Below are 22,480 nucleotides of genomic sequence, written 5' to 3' on the forward strand. Positions count from 1 at the left end.
GTGTCAGAAAGTACAGTGTAGTATCACAGAGTGGATTATAGTGTTGTACAGTAGAGTGTCATGGAGTAGAGTATAGTGCAGTAAAGTATGTGGAATGGCAAAGAGTGTTGTAGAGTTGGGTGGCATAGAGTAAACCAGTGGAGTGGAGTACAGTGCAGTATTGGAGTATAGAGAACTAGAGTGGAGAAGTGTCTAATAATGTAGAGTATAGTACAGTGGGGTTGAGCAGTCGCAACACGGTTGTGAAAATTGTCACAGATTGGAGTTCAATGTTATACAGTGGGATTGTGTACAATGCTGTTGACTCCCATTGACAACAGTACATTGTTGTACAGTGGAGTGGCATAGAGTGGAGTACAATGCTGTAGAGGGGAGGGGCATAGACTGTCAGTGAGTGGAGTACAGTGTTGTTGAGCGGAGTACAATCGAGTGGTATGTAGTGGAGTTGAGTGGAGAGGTGTACAGTAGAATAGTGTACTGTGGAGTGGAGTAACTGAGTGGAGTGGCATAGAGTGGGGTGGTGTACAGTTGAATAACGTGCAGTGGAGTGCCGTACTCTTGTAGAGTGGAGTATTGTAGAGTGGAATCGCATAGACCAGAGTGGCATACAGTTGAGTTAAGTACAGTGGAATAGCGTAAAGGCAAGTGGCGTACAGTGGAGTGGCATACACTGCAGTAGTGTTGACTGGAGTGGCATAGAGTGGAGTGGCATAGTGTGGAATAGCTTACAGAGGAGTGGGGAAGAGTAGCATGGCCAAGAGTGGAGTGTGGTAGAGTGAGTGGTGTAAAGATAAATAGTATACAATGGAGGGGCGTACAGTCAAGGGGCATACAGTAGAGTGGTGTGGAGTGGTATACAGTGGATTAGTGCACAGTGGTGTGGCATACAGTGAAACAGTGTGGAGCGGAGTAGCACAGAGTGGAGTGGCATGGCGTACAATAGATTAGCATACAGTGAAGTGGTGTATACTGGAGTGACAGAGTGGAGTGGCAAAGAGTCGAAAACCATAGAGCGGAGTGGCATACAGGGAACTGGTGTAGAGTGGAGTATCATATAGAGGTAGCATACAGTAGAGTGGTGTAGAGTGAAATAGTGTAGAGTGGAGTAGCGTGGAGTGAAGCACAGTAGAGTGACATGCAGTGGAGCGGTGTAGACTGGAGCTGCGGAGAGTGGAGTGGGGTACAGTGGAGTGGCGTAGACTGGAGTGGCATAGAGTGGAATAGTGTACAGTGGAGTGGTGCAGAGTTGAGTGCCATGGAGTGATGTAGAGTGTAATAGTGCACAATGGAAGATCATAGAGTGGAGTGGCATATATTGTGGTGGAGAACAGTTAAGTGGCATGGAGTGGCATACAGTAAAATAGCATACAGTGGAATTGCTTACACTGCAGTAGTGTAGAGTGGAGCAGCATACAGTGGACTAGCGTAGAGAGTAGTGGCGTTAAGTGGATTTCTATGCAATGGAATAGTGTAGAGTGTAGTGGCGTAGAGTGGAGTGGCATAGACTGGAGTGTCGTAGAATGAAGTGGTGTAGAGTGTAATAGCATGCAGCAGAGTGGTGTACAGAGGAGTAGGGTAGATTGGAATGGAGTAGAGTGGAGTGGCATACAGTGGATTAGTGTACAGTAAAGTGGTGTATACTGGTGTGATGTGGAGTGGCATACAGACGGCTGGCACAGACTAGAGTGGCCTTAAACTGGAATAGTGTACAGTAGAGAGGCGTACAGTGAAATAATGTAGAGTGCAGTGAAGTGATGTACAGTGGCGTGGCGTAAACTGGAGTAGTGTAGATTAGAGTGGTGTAGAATAGGATAGGGTAAAGTGTAGTTGCGTAGAGTGGAGATGTGAACAGTGGAGTGGTGTACAGTGGAATACCATAGTGAAGTGGTGTACAGATTAGTTGCATACAGTGGGATAGCATGTAGTGGGGTAGCATAGAGTGGAGTGGGGTACAGTGCATTAGTGTAGAGTGAATTTGCGTCTACGGGAGTGACGTAGAGTGAAGTGGAGTGGAATAATGTAGAGTGGAGTGGCATACAGGGGGCTGGTGTAGAGTGGAGCAGCATATAGTGGAATAGAGTACAGTAGAGTGGTGTACAGTGAAATAGCGTAAAGTGGAGTAGCAGAGTGGAGAAGAGTACACTGGAGTGGCATAGGTTGAGTGGCAGAGTAGAGTGGTGAAGAGTAGAATAGAATAAAGTGTAGTTGCGTGGAGTGGTGTACAGTGGAATAATGTACAGTGGAATAGCTTAGAGTTGAGTGGGGTACTGTGGACAGGTGTTGAGTGGAGTGGCGTACAGTGGAATGCCATATAGTGGAGTGGCGTACAGTGTAGTTGCGTACAGTGGAATAGCGTATAGTGGAGTGACATAGGGCAGAGTGGGGTACAGGGGAGTGGTGTATAGTGGATTAACATGGAGTGGAGTGGTGCAGACTGGAGTGGGGCACAGTGAGACTAGAGTGACATGAAGTGGAGTGAGTAGAGTGGGATAGCATACAATGAAGTGGTGTAGAGTGGTATAGCGTACAGCAGAGTGGTGTAGAGTGAGTGGTGTAGAGTGTAACAGTGTACAGTGTATTGCCGTGGAGTGGACTGGTGTTTAGTGGAGTGGAGTTGCATACTATGAAATAGCATACAGTAGAGTGACGCAGACTGAAGTGGCTTAGAGTGGAGTTGAGTACAATGGAATAGCATTGAGTGTAGTGGCGTACAGTCGCAGGGCACACAGTGCAGTGGCTTACTCTGGAGTGTCATAGAAAGGAGTGAGGTAGAGTGTGATAGCATATAGTGAAATGGTGTACAGTGGACTCGCAGAGAGTGGAGTGGGGTAGAGCGGAGTGCCATCAGTAGATTAGCATAGAGTGCAGTGGCATATACTGGAATGATGCAGACTGGAGTGGCATAGGTTGGAAGCGTAGAATGGAGTGGCGTACAGGGGAGAGGCGTAGAGTGGAGAGACATATAGTGGAATAGCGTACACTAGAGTGGCGTACATGAATCAATGATGTCATTTGAAATGTCATCAGTGATGACATAGAACATGTCCTGAGTGGTGTAATATGTGTGGTCATAAGCAGTGCGTAGGAGGGTGCAAGTTAAAGTTAGCTCTGCTAACTATAACCAGTGAATTTTTGTGTTTTTTTAGTTGAAAACATTAATGCTGTCACTGACATATTCACTTCACTATAACGTCACTTTAACCTTTGTTTTTTTCAATGAAGAACTTTTTATCACACCAAACTAAAACATTACTTTAACCTTTTGATCCCAATAGCCACAAGTCTAAGCCATCACAAGGTGGTACGTGGTTCTGGGAAAGCCTGCTTGCCTTTGTTGTAAATAAATGCAGCTTAGTCACTGGGCTGACCCAGCCTTTCATTCTTTTGAGTGAGGCTGATAAAATGAGGACTGTTACATTATGTGACATTAACATGTATTATCTGAAGCATCCACAGGCATTTCAGTCTGTGGTATAGGAAAGAAATAGTTGTTATTTCACAGCCTAGACAGAGACATTACACAAGCTGTACAGAAACAGGCTAAAATGATCCAACAGTATTCATCTGAGTGCTCTTTCTTACCTTCACTGCAATATACCTCCATCAACTTGTTTAGCTTTCCCCTGGGGTCAGGACTTGTGTGTTTTTCAGATACAAAGAAAGTGAAACACATCCTTACAGAGTATTACATTTTGAGAGTTCAAAAATATGAAAACAGAGCAAACCCTGAGACTGAGGTCCGGACTTAGGGCCTGATTTAGATATTAGCAGTAGAGTTATTCCGTCACAACGGTGAAAAAATATCCCATCCGCCGAACTCTAAATCCCATTATATCCTATGGGATTTAGATTATGGCAGACGGGATATCTCTCACCATTGTGACGGAGTAACTCATCCGCTAATATCTAAATCAGGTCCTTAGTTTTCACAGGGTCAGCAATAGCACTAAGCGGACCCTAAGAGTTCACGTTTGGATCTATCACAATGATTTCAGAGAGATGAATTAGGCCAGGACGAAATAATAGTAAACCCTTAGACAAGGGTTAATCCCCTGAGGGTTTGCACGTGTGCAATAATCTCATCAAATTGTGGCAGGGGTCATATCCAAAGAATTAACAGGTATGGAGCCCTGAAACCAGCCCACAGTCCCCAGGTGGCATGCCTTTGTGTAAACTTGATGGTACCAACAACAAGCCCTAATAGGAAACAGGTTCAGTATAAGAGAGGGGTTCATTAACTTAAAGATGCAGAATTATGACAAACAGTTCAGCTCTATTATATCAACTTAATGGATGGGGTGGACAACCAACAGCATCATGTAGCCATGTTAATGGTTATCTGTGAGGTATACAAATTTGAATGGTGTAAAATAACTTAACTTTCAGCACCTCAATACAGCTAGACACTCAGAAAGCATATAAGCAGGCCATGTTCGAAATTGGTGAATTTGCGGAAATGTTTACAGGTGAAACATAACCTCTAGGAGAAGGTGGGTTGGTCCTTGTCTCCCAGGGCACTAGCCTTTGAACTACCAGTTTGTGGAACTTCCTTGTGACAAGAAGTATCCAATACCAGGATAGTGGGGCAATAACGAATTTAGAATGCCTGGGTATTCTCTTGCCTTTTAGTTGGCAATCAGCATCTATGTAGATGAGGTGAGGGCAGGGCAGGGCTATATTACTCATGAGAACATAAGACTGTGTCAGGCATTGTCTTTCTATTTCCTTCACACCAAACTATTAGACAGTAGTAATGGTCCCCAAGAAGTTTGAGGGATAACACGGTGTCTGTTTTGAACTGAAGCTAATGGCAGTCACCCCTTGTAATGTTTGCAAGAAAGCACCAAACACAGAAAGATTACATTTATGAAGACTAGCCAGAAATTTATTAGAAGGTTTTTTTTCTCCTAACGGTCACACATGGTGGGACACTGAAGACCTCAGCCTGCTACAGACAGGACCTCTCAGCACCTGGTGATTATGTCTGATCATCAGACCTCCTTGTGAGAGGGACAATAACACAAAATGGAAAACACCAGCTTGATGACCCATGGCTGGCGGAACTTCACTTTGAAATTCCAAAACATAGGAAAACATTTTTCCTTCAAAAATGTGAAGAAATCCAACAAAAATGATCTATATAGGGGGCTTGAAAGCATCACAAGAACATCTGTAAGGACAAAAAGAGGGAGACTAATGGGCAGAGGAGGGAGAAGTATTTCTAGGATGTAGATAGGGGTAGAGGAACTAGAGTAAAAGCAAGGGCAGACAAGGCTAAAGAAAAGAACAAGAATCGAATCAGCTTGGGCACAGGAAGAGAGGATGAGAGAAAAAAGCAAGGGATGTGGGGGTGGTTCAACAAAAAAAAAAGATAATAGATCGGAAAGATACAGGAAAGATCTACCACATAAGAAGTAAACCAGAAATCAAGGTGATCCTGGAAAAACAATTATGGAATTTGTTCCACACAAAGGACATTCTCTAGGATAGATTCTATATCTGGGTGGTGTCACTCAGTTCAACAAGTTTGATGAAACAGGTTTGTGAAGAAAATTCTCAAGAATAGGTTTCTTTAAGTATATTCTTCTACAGAATTACGTACAACCCACAGTGACTAGTCAGAGCTGGCTGTTTGGCTCTTGGGGATTTAGTAAGTTAGCATAGCTGTTTGCAGGCTCTCTGTAAGACCTTAAGTTCACAAATCCCAACAAGGCCAAACATGCTTTTATCATCCCTAGATTGACCAATTTGGGACTGATTCAGATGTCCAGGTGCCAAAAGACAGTTCAGCGCAGTGCCATTTTCTTAGTCACTGGCTTGGTGATGAAAGATAACCAAAACATCTGAGGTGAGCTGGGTTCTCATGCGCGGTTCATCTGGATCTCTGCCGAGAAGTCGTTTGAGGACTTGTAGTGGTACGAAGAGGACTGTTGGGGACAGTATTCAAGTCTGTCAGTAGCTCGAGCAGCGTTACTCAGGTCCAAACCGCGCATCATGCCTCACTCTAAAATAAAGTGACACAAACCTGACGCTGTGAGTGAGTGCCACACTTGTATCTGTGGAAGTCAGATACACATCAGCAGTTGCGAGTTTCATGTGCTAGTCATAATAACAGGACACTGTATAACATATGCAAAATAACAGTTAGGGCCTCATTACAAGTGTGGCGGTCTTACGACTGCCACAATTGTGGCGGCGGTCTGGACCGCCGCACCAGATAACTACCCTGGCAGTCTGACCACCAGAGGACCGCCAGATCTGCCTGGGTCTTGGATACCGGTGGTCTGGCGGTGGTGGAGATCCTAATCTGCCAGGGTAGCACAGCATGCAGCGCTGCCTGGCAGATTATGACCTTGTTCTCCGCAGCCTTTTCACGGCTGTAACACCACCATGAAATGGCTGGCGGAGAACAAGTGCAGGGGGCAATGGGGGGGGGTCCCTACACTGCCCATGCCTTTGGCATGGGCAGTGCAGGGCTTCCCCTGTCCAGCACTGTCGCAATGTTCACTGTCTGCTTTGCAGACAGTGAACATTGAAAGGGTGCTGGTGCGCCCTGCTGGCTACAGAATTGCTGCCCGCTTGATTAGAGGCCGAAAACACTGCTGTAGCCTGTTTCCTGCTAGGCCGGAGGGGGAAACTTAAGTTTCTGCCCACCGATCTAACGGGAAACTCTTAATGGGTCCAGCGGGGAGGTAGCCAGTGTGGCGGCAACCTCCTGTCTGAAGTTCGGCGGATGGTGCAAACCGTCTGGCGAACTCCTAATGAGGCCACCTAATGTTTTACTAATAGTTTGGGATCCAGGAAAATGTCAACTTACTGAAGAGGAGAAATGTACTGCGTGGCTCCTGTCAAAAAGAGGTTGGAGGTATTGAATGAATAAATGACTGAATGGAGAGTTACCCAGTTGTGTCCTGGCTCTGGCACTTATAATGGAGCACAGAGAAACCTAGGCACTGAAGAGAAATGTTTTAAAAACCTTTAAGGAAAGGAAGAAAGTTGGGGGTCTTAGTGTAAAGAACATGGGAGTCAGTTTAAGGGGAAGGCTGCACAGTAGGATAAAGAATGTTTACCTTCTGTATACACCTGAAGCTGGTAATCTTCAACATGGTGTTGGAAGAGGACCTAGGAATACAGGAATTGATGCAAGGAATGAACCTGTGGCCATGGTGCACGGTGTCAGCAAATGAATGAGTACCCCGGTGAGAAAATAGAACCTTTAAAGGTGGTTTAACTGCAGGCAGTGACTTCAGTTTGGCCAGATGGAGTGCGACAGGAACAAATTTCCTTAGACTCCAAAGCAGATAAGCCGGTGTTCTGCATATTCTGCAATCTATTTATCGGTTTCTTGTGCTTACCACGCAAAAAACCTTCCTTATTAAGACAGTGCCTTGGAGGTTCAAAGGATTTAAGAACGTGTCTGCTTTAGATGCGGGGTCCAGTCAAGGTCTTCATGTCTTAGAAAAATAGCAATCAAAGAAAAAGAACCAATACAGGAGATATATGTTTTGTACTAGGAAGCAAAAGGAAAATGGATGCACTGAAGATTAAGGGCCTCATTACGAGTCTGGAAACGCTGTTTCCACCTGCTGGCTCAGCGGGAAACTCATAATAGGGCCAGCGGGCAGAAAACCGGAGTGGCGGTTTTCTGGCCCAAAGGGTTTGGTCTAAGTGTTAGCATTTCTTTCACATGCAGTCACATATGGTTTTGAACATGTCACTTATGATCAACCTCTCAAAGGGCAGATTTTAATGAAAAGCAACAGCATCAAACCCCAGGAATGACTAGGGGTTGGTACTGACATTACATTAAGTACATCTTTCAGTATAGTCAATAGAGTTGAACATTTACAGAAAAGTAAATTAGAATTAAGGGGTTCCTCTTGTTCTTTATCATCTAAAGTAAATGTTGAAAGAAAACTTATTCTGTTAGGAAGAAGAAGAAATACCATGACAGTAAAAAAAAAATCCTACTCATTGTTACTAATGGGGTAAAAACGTGGAAACAAATAGCTCTGCTTTTGTAGGCAGAATTTGCCAGAAGTGCAAACTGAAAGGCCATTTTGGGCAAGTTGGTAAAGCATTGTCATCTAGCAAAGTAAATGGTCTTAACTCTGTATTTGAACTGACCAAGGGTTACATACGGTCGGAAATGTGTTCTCTAATGGGACATTGATGAATTTTTCTGACCTGGTGACCAATTGTAACATCCTATTTGGAGAATATATTACTTGTTGTTGGATTAAACGTGCATAAAGGGGTCAATTCCATATCAAATCTACTGAACCCGCAATGCATGAAGTTATTAATACACTACATACTATCAGATATGGTAGCAAACTAATCAGATAGGCTTACAGAGCATGTGTGCTACATGGGCCTATCTTGTTCAAAACTCAGTGAGGGAGACAGATACGGCTAGAGACCCAAATAACTCTGAATGGCTCACAATATTTTTGTACTTTAATATATTTTGCACAATTTAAGTATGTAAGATTTAATATACTGAATGGATCCTACCTGGCACCCACACGTATTTGTAGAATTTTGCCCATGGCTGACTACCTGTCCCCGTTGTCTGGTAGCTCAAGCCAAGCCAAGCTAACCCAAATGCTCTGGTCTTCTGCTTCACTGACATTATTGGACTGAGATCATTGCATTACTCTTTCATATAACTGGTTGAAATATACTGGAAACCTATGTGCTGGGAACCTTTTCAAGCATCAAGTCAGATAAAGCACCTAGAACTCGCACTACTTCTAGTGAGATACAATATTATGATGAACTTTGAAATGGTTGTCCCCCACTACAATGGACAAATTGCTTACTGCACCCATCGCATGGCTTGAAATGGAGAGTGTACATTTCTACAGGGAGGAAAGTGCCGACCTATGCAAAGTGCCCATATCTCAATCATTGGATTTCATGCTAGAATTCTTGAAGTCTTACAAGAAAAATGATGAACACCTTCCATTGACACCCCCGATCTCCATGTTTTGAACTTGTTGGTTGCAATTTGACTTGTATTATGGGTTAGTATATTCAGCTCTGTATAGTCAATATATCTATTAACTGGCCGCACATATAGTACTACACAGTTTACACAAATATAGGAGGTATGGTACTGTGCAGACACATTTGCAATGGATCTTTTTTATTTTTTTCTTCAACTGCTGGAGGGTGATTGCGTAAGAGACAGTATATTGTAATTCTTTTCTCCTTTTGATAGCTACAGTAATGCTGTATAAATGAAAATGCACCTTTGTCTGCTTATTGTTCTCCAGAACATTGAACTCTTTGTCAACAAATTTTATTAATCTTGTAAACTTTGAAATGTTATGTTATAACTCTCATGATGCAATTAAAAATTATTTTTTTCATGTATTCTAGACATAAGGCAGTAGCTGCAGCTGTGTGGCAGAAAGGAATTTGCATGGACCTGGTGTACATCCAGGGGGTTCCATTGGCCACAAAAAAGATTTAGTGTGATATTTTGTGGCACATATAGACTTCACAGGGATGAGTTATAGAAGTAAGATATATATTTCGAAGAAAGGGGAAGCCCTTATGGATTGGCCTCATCAAGATGAATTAGGCACTAGACTTTACCCGACATCCAGTCCTCTGGCATATGTCATGATAGTTCTTTCTCAAGTTCTAGCTGGTACAATTTAGAGTTTGTGCAACACCTGAAAGTAGTTTAAGAGGAATGATGGTAATATAAATGATTTAATAATTACATCATATTGAAAGATGATGTTGCACTAGCACAATACTGAGTGAGGAATGGTTCCTTTACATATGAGAGAAAATTTAAGCAATTTCTTAATAACCTCTGTAAAAAAGAATGTTTTGCAACAGTAGAATCATAACCATGCATCTCTCCACTGGTGATCTATAGACTTGTGACACTGGTGACGCATAGATTTGTATAGCCTCATAGTGTCATTATTACTATAGACAGATATTCCCTACCAAAAATGTGTGATCTAATTTACCCTTTGGCTGGACCAACTGTGTTTCTACACTTGGCCAACGCCTACCACCAGATAGTACTCCATGAAGACTCTAAACATTTTACCACACTTGTCAACCTGACAGGCCTGTATTAGTATCACACAATGCCTTTTGGTTGTAGTAGTGCAGGTTCTGTTTTATTCAAAGAATAATGAGACATTTTAAATCGATTTTCTAGGGCAACTGCGTTTCAAGGCAGTATCTTAATTGTTGGTATAAGTGCTCAGAACAATGATGACAAGCTGAGAAGAGGATTTTGGGAGAAAGGACAAACTGTCAAATTTGTCAAGTATGAATTTAGATGTGTTGAAATGGATTATCTTGGTTAGAATTAGGGGTTTCAAGCATAAGTTAATTCATGTTGAGGAAATTGTTAATGCTCCATATTCAAAGTAAGAAACAATTAGTGTTGTTCCTTGGGTTATTGAAAAATGCTGTTAAAAGTTATTGGAAAGGTATGCAGACAATGTAGAACATTTGTATTAATTTTCTGGAAAAGAGTGTCACATTTTGTTGGTTTCAGGAGTGTGATAAAGTATTCAGAATCTTGAAACTAGAGATTTCCCAAGTACCTACTTGGAACCCTTCATTGATCTCAAAGGATGTGTCCTAGCAATTGATGCAAGCAATTTGTGGTCATGGGGATATTCTCATGCAACATGATAAGAACAAAGAACGGGTTGTAACATATGCCTCCTGTGCTTTGAAACCCAATCTGCTTGCAACTGGCAGGGAGGAAGACAATGACAGCACATTTGATTAGACTTGTTGCTAAAGTTCATCCGCTCCGGTATGTTGTAGAGTACATTTATGGGAGGAGAAATATTCAGGATTATTTAATGTACAGGTTACCAGTGAAGTGTGATGACTGCAAATGAGATAGGAAAGAGAAGAAGATTGTCGTTTGTACTTGATATACACAAGGATAATTCATGTCATACACTTAGATGACTGGTCAGTTGTGTGAGCCAAAGATAGTGCCAAGTATTTAACAGAAACATTTCCATCAGCAGCAGCCTGTCTGTAAGGGCCGAGGGGCCATGCCGCCTTACCTTTTGTCCTGACATGAAGAGTGCCTGTAAGGCTGAACAAATATCAGCCTAACAGATACTCTTCTGGTTCAGGTCAGGCACCCAGGAACTGGACATGCACTAAATAGGCAGACTCCTGGCTGCCTGAGCTGAACTTTGCAGGGCTGAAGAAATCACAGACCTGTGGGTGTGACCTCGTCTGCCTAGCAAAGGTGCCTCGAGGCCCTCCTTCTCATGACGAGGGGGAACGTCACTTATTGTTTCGTGCCTGGGCACTTCCGTTTTAAGCCCTGAAGTGCCCAGGGCCGAGTGTCAATCAGTGACACCTCGTCACAGAGTGGGATGGGGTCAGCAGTCCCACTGACCCCATCCCATTCTGTGACAAGATTGGGACAGCTGCCTTCCCTCACTGGCTGACCTAAGAACAAAAAGCGAAGGCAGCTGTCCCAACCCTCCTGGGACCTCCAAGGCTTCCCTGTCAGAGCTGCTGGTCTTGAGGTAAGTTTTATTTTTTTTTATGTTTGGTGGGTGCGTGTATGAATGTATGTGTATTTGTTAGTGAGTGTATTGAATGGGTGTGCAAGTGCGTGTGTGAATGAATGGGTGTGAGTATGGTGTATGTGTAACCTGCCCCCACACCCCCTCCCTTCCAAAATTAGTGACTGCCACTGATTTACAGAAAAAAATAATGATTTGAATTGAAATCCTTTGTCAAGATTCAAAATGAACTGGCATTTGAGAAATATCTGAATGGGTGCGGTGACAAAGGTATTTCATCTGAAAGGTTAAGGCACAGAATTTTCCTGAGAGCTCATGAGGGACATTTACGGATGTCAGGACTAAGAAGACTATTGGACTGCATTGTGGTGGCGAAAAATGGATACATTGATTTCTGGATCAGGGAAGGGAAATTTTGCAGGAGCAAGGACCTGTTGCCATAAGATTACCAGAAAACCCTTGAAAAAGGTTGGGTATTACCATTATTGGGCCTTTTCTGTGTTAACTAGTTGGTTATCTTTTTTGCATTGTGTTTATTTACTAATTTTCAAAACGGACAGAAATTCGCATGGCGGATACAGACACTCTTGACGAGTTAGTTCCTTTCTGGGCAATGTTTTTGCAGGGGATTAAGATTTCTTATTTCAGATACTGGCCACCAGTTTGTCAGTGGTAATGTTCAAGAATTTCTCCAGAACTGTGATATTAAGCACAACAAGGCAGCTTTACTCCACCCGGAGACAAATAGTTAAATGAAATGTTTTAACAGATTTATTAAAGAACGTATACAATTTGTGATCAACGGAGGTATGAATTTAAGGATAGCTCTGCAAGCCCCTCTGTTAACCTACACGGTGACTTCCAATCGCGTGACTGGCAGCTGTCCTTTTGAACTGTTAGAAGGACGGGTTCTGGATTTTCTCCCTAGGGAGTTAAGAGTTGTGGTCAACAAAGAGAAGGAACTTGATTATTTTTGTATTATTCAGAATGTAAAGGAATACAATGAATAGGTGAACACTAACAAGAAGAGGGAACTCATCGGACGCTTGTTATGGTAGGCCAAATGATCAGCATTAAATGATTCAGAGATGCAGGCAATAATACTGCTCTGTGGCCAAAACCTACTACAGATACTGATGTTCACCGTGATTCCGTAAAGGCAGAAGGAGGAAGGAGGGAAGCTGCGGAATTTAAATTGTGTTTCTATTTATTGAGGAGAATGTGGAGAGAAATGGTTGTTGCATTACTGCTGGCAGTTTTCCTCAAGATAACAGAGATAATATGGAGACAGTTACTGTGGCAATATTTTCTTGGATATTTTGTATGTGGAATTTAAAGTTGCTGATCCCTCTTCTAAAGGTGAGAGACTGGATGAAATTGTAGTGGTGCTGATGTGAGCCAGAGTTTGAATACTGACACCAAGGGCAAGTTTGATAATTTCATGGTTGTTTCTCTCAGAGATTCTAATTCTGATAATTATCCTGTTCCTCTTAAACGAAGCATGAAGGAAAAGACTGGCTTAATTAGATTTATAAAGTATCCTTTGTAGAAATAATCTACTGGTGTAAGTAGTATTAGTTGTTTTTGTCCTGTTGTCTATGCGTGTCCTGTTATTATTTATTTGTTAAATGTGTTTGAAGTTGAAGTGGCTACGGGTGGTATTCTGTGTCTATTCCTGTCTTGGTGGAAGGTATGTGCATGTTGGTAGTTGCATGGGTGTGCAAGGATAGAGGTGTGAAATGTTGGGGAATTGGAATAAAAATAATTTGCGGACGGAGCAATCATCTGAAAGTTTGTGTCTCATTGTCGCTTTGTATGTGTTCCGTCAAATAAATTGTACTTACTACTTTCCTGTATCACCTTATGATAAGTGCCAAGGAGGTGACATATGCACTGGACAAAATGAGCCTCAATGAGAAGTCCTGTGCAAACTCACAAACACAGACTTAATTCATATTGATAAGGGGACAGGGAGACACCCTGTGCTCTGCCTGAGAGTTAAGCGTAAATCTACTTCAGGGCCAAATATATAACTCTCATCTGCGGAAGCCTGCGAAGCAACCTTAGGTTGTCAACTATATCCAAAGTTGTTGATACATCCTTAATGAATCAAGGCAGTAAGACTGTCACTACATAACCCTAGTCTGGTGCCCTTTAGAGCAGCAAGTAATACTGGTACCATCCCGTGAGCTGGACGGAAACACTAATGGCTACATCAAAAACAGCAGTCTTATGCAGAAAAAAACTAACAACTGATAGATTTGTGCAAGAATTTTGTTTCAAGGGGAACAAAAGAGCTAGGTTAGTATTTGTTCATATTTTTGCAGTTGGCACAGGGGTTTTAAGAAAAAGGCATCAGGGACAGTGGAAAAACAGTAATTTAGTTTTTTTTCACAGAACAAAGGTGCAAATATTTGTTAAGATGGATCAGGTGAATGTGTCTGCGATGACTGTTGAACAACTAAAGGAAACTAATAACAGACTTATATCCTTGTTTTTTACGTGCTTCCCAGGCTTGGGTCTCTGTTGCTTCTAGATGTACACCATATAGCATACTCTCTGGTGGACGTCACCTAGCAACGTTATTCACTTTTTTATTGTCTCAACCGTCTGACTACTCCTAAAATCGAAGATATGCGTGGCTACATCAACTCACTCTCTCCGCAACACTTCATTGTTACATGCGGCAACATTCGCTGCACCATCTTTGAAGTACATCTTTCAACCTCATGCACCAGACCACACTGGGCCAAACTACATGTAACACCCCATAAAGCAAGCATTCCAGAAGGATCGAGAACTGGAGTGCTTCGCTGTCTCATTAGGAGTATAAAGCGGTAAATACACGCTTCAATACAATGTTTAATGTATTTGGAATTGACATGGCATTGAACTGTAGCATGCAACCGTGTTTCTGCGGTTTCACTACTGAAATATTGTTGTGGTGTACTTCCGTTTAGTCAAGAGTTTTCAGTGTATATAAAATGCTGATGTAACTACAAAAATTAAACAGTATTAGGCAAACGATAGTTGTTACTTTTCAGCAGTATATCTGAAGGTGCGCAAATGTACGTAGCATTACAAACCTGCATTCCTGGTAGTTGTAGCAGAATAGAGGTGACAACATGCGCGCCCCACAGGGTGCAGCATAGCCTCCCTGCCCCGCACTTTACCTCCGGCTGCTCTAACCGGCAGCTCGGGAACGCACACGGTGCCAGCACAACACAAACTACATTACAGGTGCCGTGCTGGAGCAGCGAGGTATGTTATCAGTGCCAACGAAAACACGACGTTTATGTCACCCTTTACCCCAAAAATGAAGTTCATCGTGAGCCTGGTCACACATTCAACTTCTGTTTTCATTCATGTTTATTTCCTGGCTCCCCGTCGTATTTTACATCCATAAACGAAACCAACATTTCAGGACCGAAAGGTATAAATTACACTGCACCACCAACAGCAGTATCGGTAGGGCTGTTACGCTGTTAATAATACTACAGTGTTTTTCTGTACAGCGTAAAGCAGGCGTTAGCCATTTCCACGTTGTATAATGTAGCAGTCGTTACTGCTACCATTTTTGGTGGTACTCAGTTTCAAAGTTGGGAGGTAAAAAACGATTTGGCCACATCAAGATCTAAACTCATGACGTTCGGATTAGATTTAATGTCAGCGGCGGGTGCTTAACTCACCGAGTCGTGTTCCTGACACCTATTAGACTGTACAAAGGATTTTCAGGAAGACAACTGTACTAATTTTGTTACTGGAAAAGCACTTCGCTTCAAAGTAGGGCGTTATGCTTTCACTAGGACAGCACGGATACTTCTCAGCCAGATTGATATGCTGCACGAGCAGCACGAGCATACTTTAACCCGGCTACAATGCCTTCAATGCACAGCACAGAGCATTTAACAGGGCTGCTGCACTTTATGTAACGCAGCACCAATACTTCATAATGGACTGGTAGTCTTTCATGGGGTAGCATTGTCTCTGAAGGGCTGCTATATTTCTAACAGGACAACAAACACAAGCTTACCTTCCAAGATGCAGGGACTCAGAGGAAGTAAGTACACATCTTTACCTTTTCAGATTTCAGCCCCACCATCACCTACCACTGTTAAGACCTGCCCTTTGGTGGTCCATTCGACCTCTCATTCACAATCTACCCTGACATATGGTGGCCAGCAATGAACTCCCCCCCTCCCCCCACATCTAATCACTGCCAGTCACTGCCCACAGTGCAGCCTAGCCCTACATCGACTGACATTAGGTAGCCATATGTAGATTCACCAATACGGCCTAATCTTATAAAACTTGACCTCTGGTGGCCAGTGCTGACCTCAGGGTAACATTACAGCAGAGGACAGGGAATTGGGTGCGCTTTACCTTGGTGACGCCATCTTCGTTGGTCTCAATCTTCTTCTTCATCTGCATCATCTGCCACATGTCGCCCACCGGGGTTGCTGCAGTAGGTACTGTTGCCTTGCTGCGCTCCATTAGTTCAGTGCCAGTAGGCAGGTTGTTGAGCACCTCCATCTGTTGCTCTATTTCCTGGACCTTCTTCTCCAGTTCGTGATAGACTGATGCCGCCTTTGGTGATGAGGCCTCAGTGGCAGGCAATGGTGGGGCACTTTTGGATGGCACGCCAGTAGCAGGCTTGCGGTCTTCATCGCTGATCTCAGCCTGCACGTCCTGGATGTTAAGCTGCCTGAGGATGGCGTGGAGCAGTGTGTGGAGGGCGTTGAAGTTCACTGCGCCCACCTCAGGGGTGCCAATGGACAGGTTCGTCAGATCGAAGAGGCTCACCTTAGACGGCATGTCCCACCAACCCTACCACTCCACTTGCATGCACAAGCTGAAGATGAAGACAGGTTTAAAACTTTATGGTTTAAATGAGGTCTGGTAGATAAACTGCTCTCTCACATGCATGCTGAAAGCTTAGCTTCGGGCTTCAGTACATGCCCTACTTAAATACCGGCTTCGGTGTATCTGTGTATATTAAAGTCTTATCACATGTTCCCAAATCAAATACTTTTGACGTTCCATGCGTTTAAGACAAATCTGCATTTGAAGCGGCGAAAGTCCACGCAGATGACCTACCAATTAATGCCCTTCTTGCTAGTACCTCACAGAACCGTTTGGGTCGTCCATGCCTGGCTCCCTTGGTGGCAGCTGTCTTTAATAATGTGATGATCTTCCCTGTCAATGCTTTGCCTGCCTGCTGACACAGACTTGATTCGTTGTTGAGCCTCAGTGCCTGGTAGTCTCTACCCTCCAAAGCCCACTACCCTTGGTGGTACTGGTTTTGGTGCCTTCTTACCCCAGCCCTCAGTGCCTGCTAGTCCTTTCGTTCGTCCCGCCCAGCCTCTCAATGCCCGCTGATCCTGGGAGTCTACCACTCCTGCACGTCTCCAGTCATTACTTTCTCGTGCCGCTTACTGCTGTCACTACTGCTCCCTGCCCTCTTGAGCGTCAGCCCTCGGAACTCAGTGGCTCTTCCTAACTCCCGTTTGCAAACTGGTTCTTAGTACCTCCTGCCCCTCAAGCTTCTTCTAGCCCTGCCTCGTTCTCCTCTAGCCCCTCGGAGTCTCAGCCATCAGTGTCCCCAGCCCTCCATCATTGTCTCCTGCATCTGTCAGGGAAGCCCTGAAAGTGCTCAGCTAAGATGCTTCCATAGCACCCCGTCTCTCAACCACCCTTCACCGGTACAGACCCGCCCCCCGCCCTCAATAGGCCAGCTGCGTCTCTGTATCTCCTCCAATTGGCACAGGCGTGGCCCGGAGATTCCAGGCTCGGATGTCTCTAAAGCATCTGTGGTTGCTAGGCATGGACTTCTCACGGCTCATATGTTCCGCTGTCTTGTCACGCGCGTAAAAGGAAAAGTAGTGCCAAGTGTTTGACGGTGTACGGAGGCGCAGGTTCCCGTGTACAGGGCGTGAGAGATTAGAAAGGTGCGTGTGGGGGATAGGAGGAGGAGAGGGCTTAGTGAGAGAGTAAGGAGTCTGCAGTCCAGTGGACACGAGTGCAACCGCTGACAGTATCAATGCGCTAGTTTAGTGTCAGCCTCACAGTTCTCATCTACCGAATCTCCTTCATCTGATGTATGTCAGCCCATGTCACACCCGTAGATCGTCTCTTGCATGCATATAATGCTTCTCCTCTCTCATTCTACACTATGTGTATTTTCCTCGTTGCTTCTTAAATCATCGTGCTCTCTTATAGGCTTGTCATGTAAGATCGCAGCCATCCCATTCTATCCTTACTGTCCCTGTCTCTAGCTGCATGTGGTGCCCGGGCTTAGGTCCCACCGAACTCATGTCTATGTTTAGGCAGCATTCTGACGCATGCCAGTGGTGTTTCCATTCACTAAACAATAGTCCATGTGCACCAATCTAATATTAGTCTTCCCGCGTAATTAAAGTGTATTTCTTTAACCCCTTTGCTGCCAGGCCTTTTCCCCCCCGGCTGTGCCAGGCCTTTTTTGGCTATTTGGGGCAGTCCGCGCTTAGGCCTTTATAACATTTTGTCCACATAAGCTACCTACACCAAGTTTGTGTCCTTTTTTCCAACATCCTAGGGATTCTAGAGGTACCCAGTGTTTGTGGGTTCCCCTGGAGGAGACAAAGAAATTAGCCAAAATACAGCTAAAAGTTCGTTTTAAAAAAAAAAAAAAAGAGAAAAAGGGCTGAAGAAGAAAGCTTGTGGTTTTTCCCCTGAAAATGGCACCAACAAAGGGTTTGCAGTGCTAAAATCGCCATCTTCCCAGCTTTCAGGAACAGGCATACCTGAATCAAAAAACTACATTTTTCAACACAATTTTGGCATTTTACTGGGACATACCCCATTTTTACTATTTTTTGTGCTTTCAACTTCCTTCCAGTTAGTGGCAGAATTGGGTGTGAAACCAATGCTGGAGCCCAGACAGCTAAACATTTCTGAAAAGTAGACAAAATTCTGAATTCAGCAAGGGGTCATTTTTGTAGATCCTTCAAGGTTTTCCTACAGAATGTAACAGCTAAAATAAATACAAATATTGAAATTGAGGTAAAAAAAAGAGCCTTTCTGTCCACATTTTCTTCTATAACTTGTTCCAGCTATGGCAGATTTTTTAAAGTAATGTACCGTTATGTCTGCTGGACTCTTCTGGTCGCAGGGATATATAGAGCCTATAGGTTCATCAACAACCTTATGTACCCAGAGCCAATATAAGAGCCTCACCTTGCAATGGGTTTTCATAGTATACCGTGTATACAGCAACTCATTTGGTCAAATATAAAGAGTGAAAAATAGGTATCAAGGAAACCTTTGTATTTCCAAAATAGGCACAAGAATAGGTGTTGAGAAGTAGTGGTTATTTGCACATCTCTGAATTCTGGGGTCCCCATACTAGCATGTGAATTACAGGGCATTGCTCAAATAGACGTCTTTTTTTACACACTGTCTTACATTGGAAGGAAAAAATGTAGAGAAAGACAAGGGGCAATAACACTTGAGCCCATATTTATACTTTTTTAGCGCCGCAATTGCGCCGCTTTTTGACGCAAAAATGGCGCAAACGTACAAAATACCATTGTATTTTGTAACTGTGCGCCGTTTTTTAGTCAAAAAGCGGCGCAATTGCGGCGCTAAAAAAGTATAAATACGGGCCTTGATCTTCTATTCTGTGTTCCACCAAGTCTCCCGATAAAAATGGTGCCTCAATTGTGTGGATAGGCCTAATGCCCACGACAGGAAACAAAACATGGACACCTCACATTTTTCCAAAGAAAACTGACCTGTTTTCTGGAAAGTGCCTAGAAGTGGATTTTGGCCTCTAGCTCAGCCGGCACTTAGGGAAATATACCAAACCCTTGTAATTTTGAAAACTAGACACCAAGGGGAATCCAGGATGGGGTGACATGTGGGTCCCTCACCAGATTGTGTTACCCAAATTCCTATGCAAACCTCACAATTTGACAAAAAAACACTTTTTCCTCACATTTCGGTGATAGAAAGTTCAGGAATCTGAGAGAAGCCACAAATTTCCTTCCACCCAGCATTCCCCAAGTCTCCCAATAAAAAAGGTACCTCATTTGTGTTGGTAGGCCTAGTGCCCGCGACACGAAACAACAGGAAACACCCCAAAATGCAACATGGACACATCACATTTTTACATTGACAACTGATTTTTTGGAAAGTGCCTAGCTGTAGATTTTGGTCTCTAGCTTAGCCAAAACCTAGGAAAACCTACCAAACCTGTGCATTTTTAAAAAAAAACTGGACACCTAGGGGAACTCAGGATGGGGTAACTTGTGGCGCTTTCACCAGGTTCTGCTACCCAGAATCCTTTGCAAACCTCAAAAGTTAGCAAAAAAACACTTTTCCCTCACATTTTGGTGATAGAAAGTTCTGGAATCTCAGAGAAGCCACAAATTTCCACCCACCCAGCATTCCCCCAAGTCTCCCGATAAAAATGGTACCTCACTTGTGTGGGTAGGCCTAGTGCCCGTGACAGGAAATGCCCCAAAACACAACATGGACACATTACATTTTCCCCAAGAAAACTGACCTGTTTTTTGCAAAGTGCCTAGATGTGGATTTTGGCCTCTAGCTCATCCAGCACTTAGGAAAACCTAGCAAACCTGGACATTTTCTGAAAACGAGACTACTAGGGAAACCCAGGATGGGGTAACTTGTGCGCTCTCACCAGGTTCTGTTACCCAGAATCCCTAACAAACCTCAAAATGTGGCAAAAAACACTTTTTCCTCACATTTCAGTGCTGCAAAGTTCTGGAATCTGAGGGGACCCACAAACTTCCTGTCACCCAGCAGTCCCCAAAATCTCCCGATAAAAATGGTATCTCACTTGTGTGGGTAGGCCTAGTGCCTGCGACAGGAAATGCCCCAAAACACTTCATGCGTGGACACATCAAAATGATCAAATACAAAACTCCTGTTTTTGCGGGGGGCACCTGCATTTCTGGTCCTGGGCTCAGCAGCCATCTAGGCAAACCTATCAAACCCAGACAATTCTGAAAACTAGACAACCGAGGGAGTCCAGGGAGGTGTGACTTGTGTGGATCCCCGAGTGTTTTCTTACCCAGAATCCACAGCAAACCTTAAATTCAGCTAAAAATCAAATTTTCCCCCATTTCTGTGTGGGATCACTGCACCGGCACATATTTCCTACCACCCAACATTCCCATCAATCTCCTGAAAAAAACGATACCTCATTTGTGTAGGTGGTCCAAGTGCCTGTGACAAGAAAGAGCCAAAAACATGTTGAAATTGAGGGGGAACCAAAGTGGGTCCAAAAGGGCAGTTTGAAAAAAAAAAAGTTTTTAGGCTGACAAGTGGGGCAGAACTTTTATCGGTATAGATGCAACAATGCTGGGTGGTAGGAATTTTGTGGATTCCTGCAGATTCCAGAAAGTTCCATCCCAAAAATGTGTGATGTCAAGCAAAGTTGGAGGTTTGCAGGGCATTGTGGGTAAGAAAATTGTGCAGGGTACATGTGAAGCACACCACCCTGGACTCACCCAGATGTTTAGTTTTCAGATGTGTCTAGGTCTCATAGATTTTTCTACATGGCTGCATCCCAAAGTCCAAAAAGTGCAGCCCTCACCATTCCAAGTGGGAAGATTTTGAGAGTTAGACAAGCTCTCACAGCCCAAATGTAAAACCAAAACCCAAATTTATCAAATGTCCTCATGCTTGCCGTTGGGATGAGATTTTTTAGTGTGCGGGGGGAGAGCTGAAAGACTGTTCAGTTGGGGTGGGGGCGTAACCATGCCCATACTGGTTGGTAGCCACCACCCCACTATTTTTTAATTTATTTTTTTAATTCCCTGGCATCCAGTAGGCTTTCTGCCCCCCTGGTGGAGTGGATTGGGGGTAATTGCCCCATCTGCCCACCGGTGGGCAGAACAACTTTGTTGCCATTGATTTGGGGTGGGGGTATGGCCTAAAATAAATTTGCCCCCCAGGGGAGCGACCCTTGCCTACTGGGCCGCTACCCATCTGTAAAAAATAAAAATAAATCCCTGGTGCCTAGTGGTTTCTGCTCCCCTTGGGGGCAGATTGGCCTAATTAAAATAGTCAGAATTCAAGTTTAAATTCTTTTATTGTAGACATTCATTGTTACAGATACAACAATGTTGGTGTTATACAACCTTACACTTTTGACAAGCACCATATTCTGTTTCAACAGAGCTTGACACAGACTTGGTGTTTTCTTTTACATATTTCACAATAATACTGTTATTGTTTACTAGATCTCTCGAATATAGATTAAAAAAAATTCTAAATGTCATACCTTCAGACATTTTGCGAATAAAATATATACAGTGTTCCCCACGTGTGATGGCTAGAGAATCCTGTCCCCGCATCTTTTTATACTCTACCTTAGCAGCAAACGTTTTTTACATACTTGAATATATGTTTTGTATAACTGCTATGTTCGTGGAACAGAACTGAACTGTCAAACACGGTAACCTTGTTGATATCTGAAAACAGGGCCACCCATTGCGTTCCCCCCTTTTAATGCGGATCTGTGTTAAAGATGAGCATGCAGGGTCTTTTTATCCCTATTTCCCCAGGTAGTTTGTCACTTGGAAAAACACCTAAAAAGTATTTCTTAGCATATTTATGATGGCTCAAGAACTTGTGTATCTGAACGGTGTCCATTTTACAATGTTATAAAGGTAGTCAAACAGAATCTGTCAGGCATGATTGACCTGAATGATGCTGTCGAATACAGAGAATACAACCATGTTCACATTCGTAGCCAAGGGTTGACTAAAACATATTCCAGCTTTTAGATTTCCACTTCTGATCAAATTATAGTGGTCGCCGTCTTCCATGTCAGGCATCAGATCGAAAGCGAACAGTGTGTAGCCAGCCCCATATCCTTCTCTTGATACAATGACTCCCGAGTCTTGCAGGTGTTTCCCCGCTATCGA

General features: G+C 43.6%; 1 protein-coding gene across 1 annotated transcript in view; it reads right to left on the reverse strand.

The window, feature by feature from the left end:
• QRICH2 (glutamine rich 2) overlaps window positions 1-16,460 on the reverse strand; it is a 479,286-nt gene extending 462,826 nt beyond the window's left edge. Inside the window, exon 1 of the mRNA XM_069201754.1 lies at window positions 15,927-16,460. Coding sequence (XP_069057855.1) covers window positions 15,927-16,358 — 432 coding nt within the window. The 5' untranslated portion in view covers window positions 16,359-16,460. The remainder of the gene's footprint in view (window positions 1-15,926) is intronic.
• Between the last annotated feature and the right edge of the window lie 6,020 nt (window positions 16,461-22,480).

This window comes from Pleurodeles waltl, chromosome 7 (assembly GCF_031143425.1).
Source record: "Pleurodeles waltl isolate 20211129_DDA chromosome 7, aPleWal1.hap1.20221129, whole genome shotgun sequence".
NCBI lineage: Eukaryota > Metazoa > Chordata > Amphibia > Caudata > Salamandridae > Pleurodeles > Pleurodeles waltl.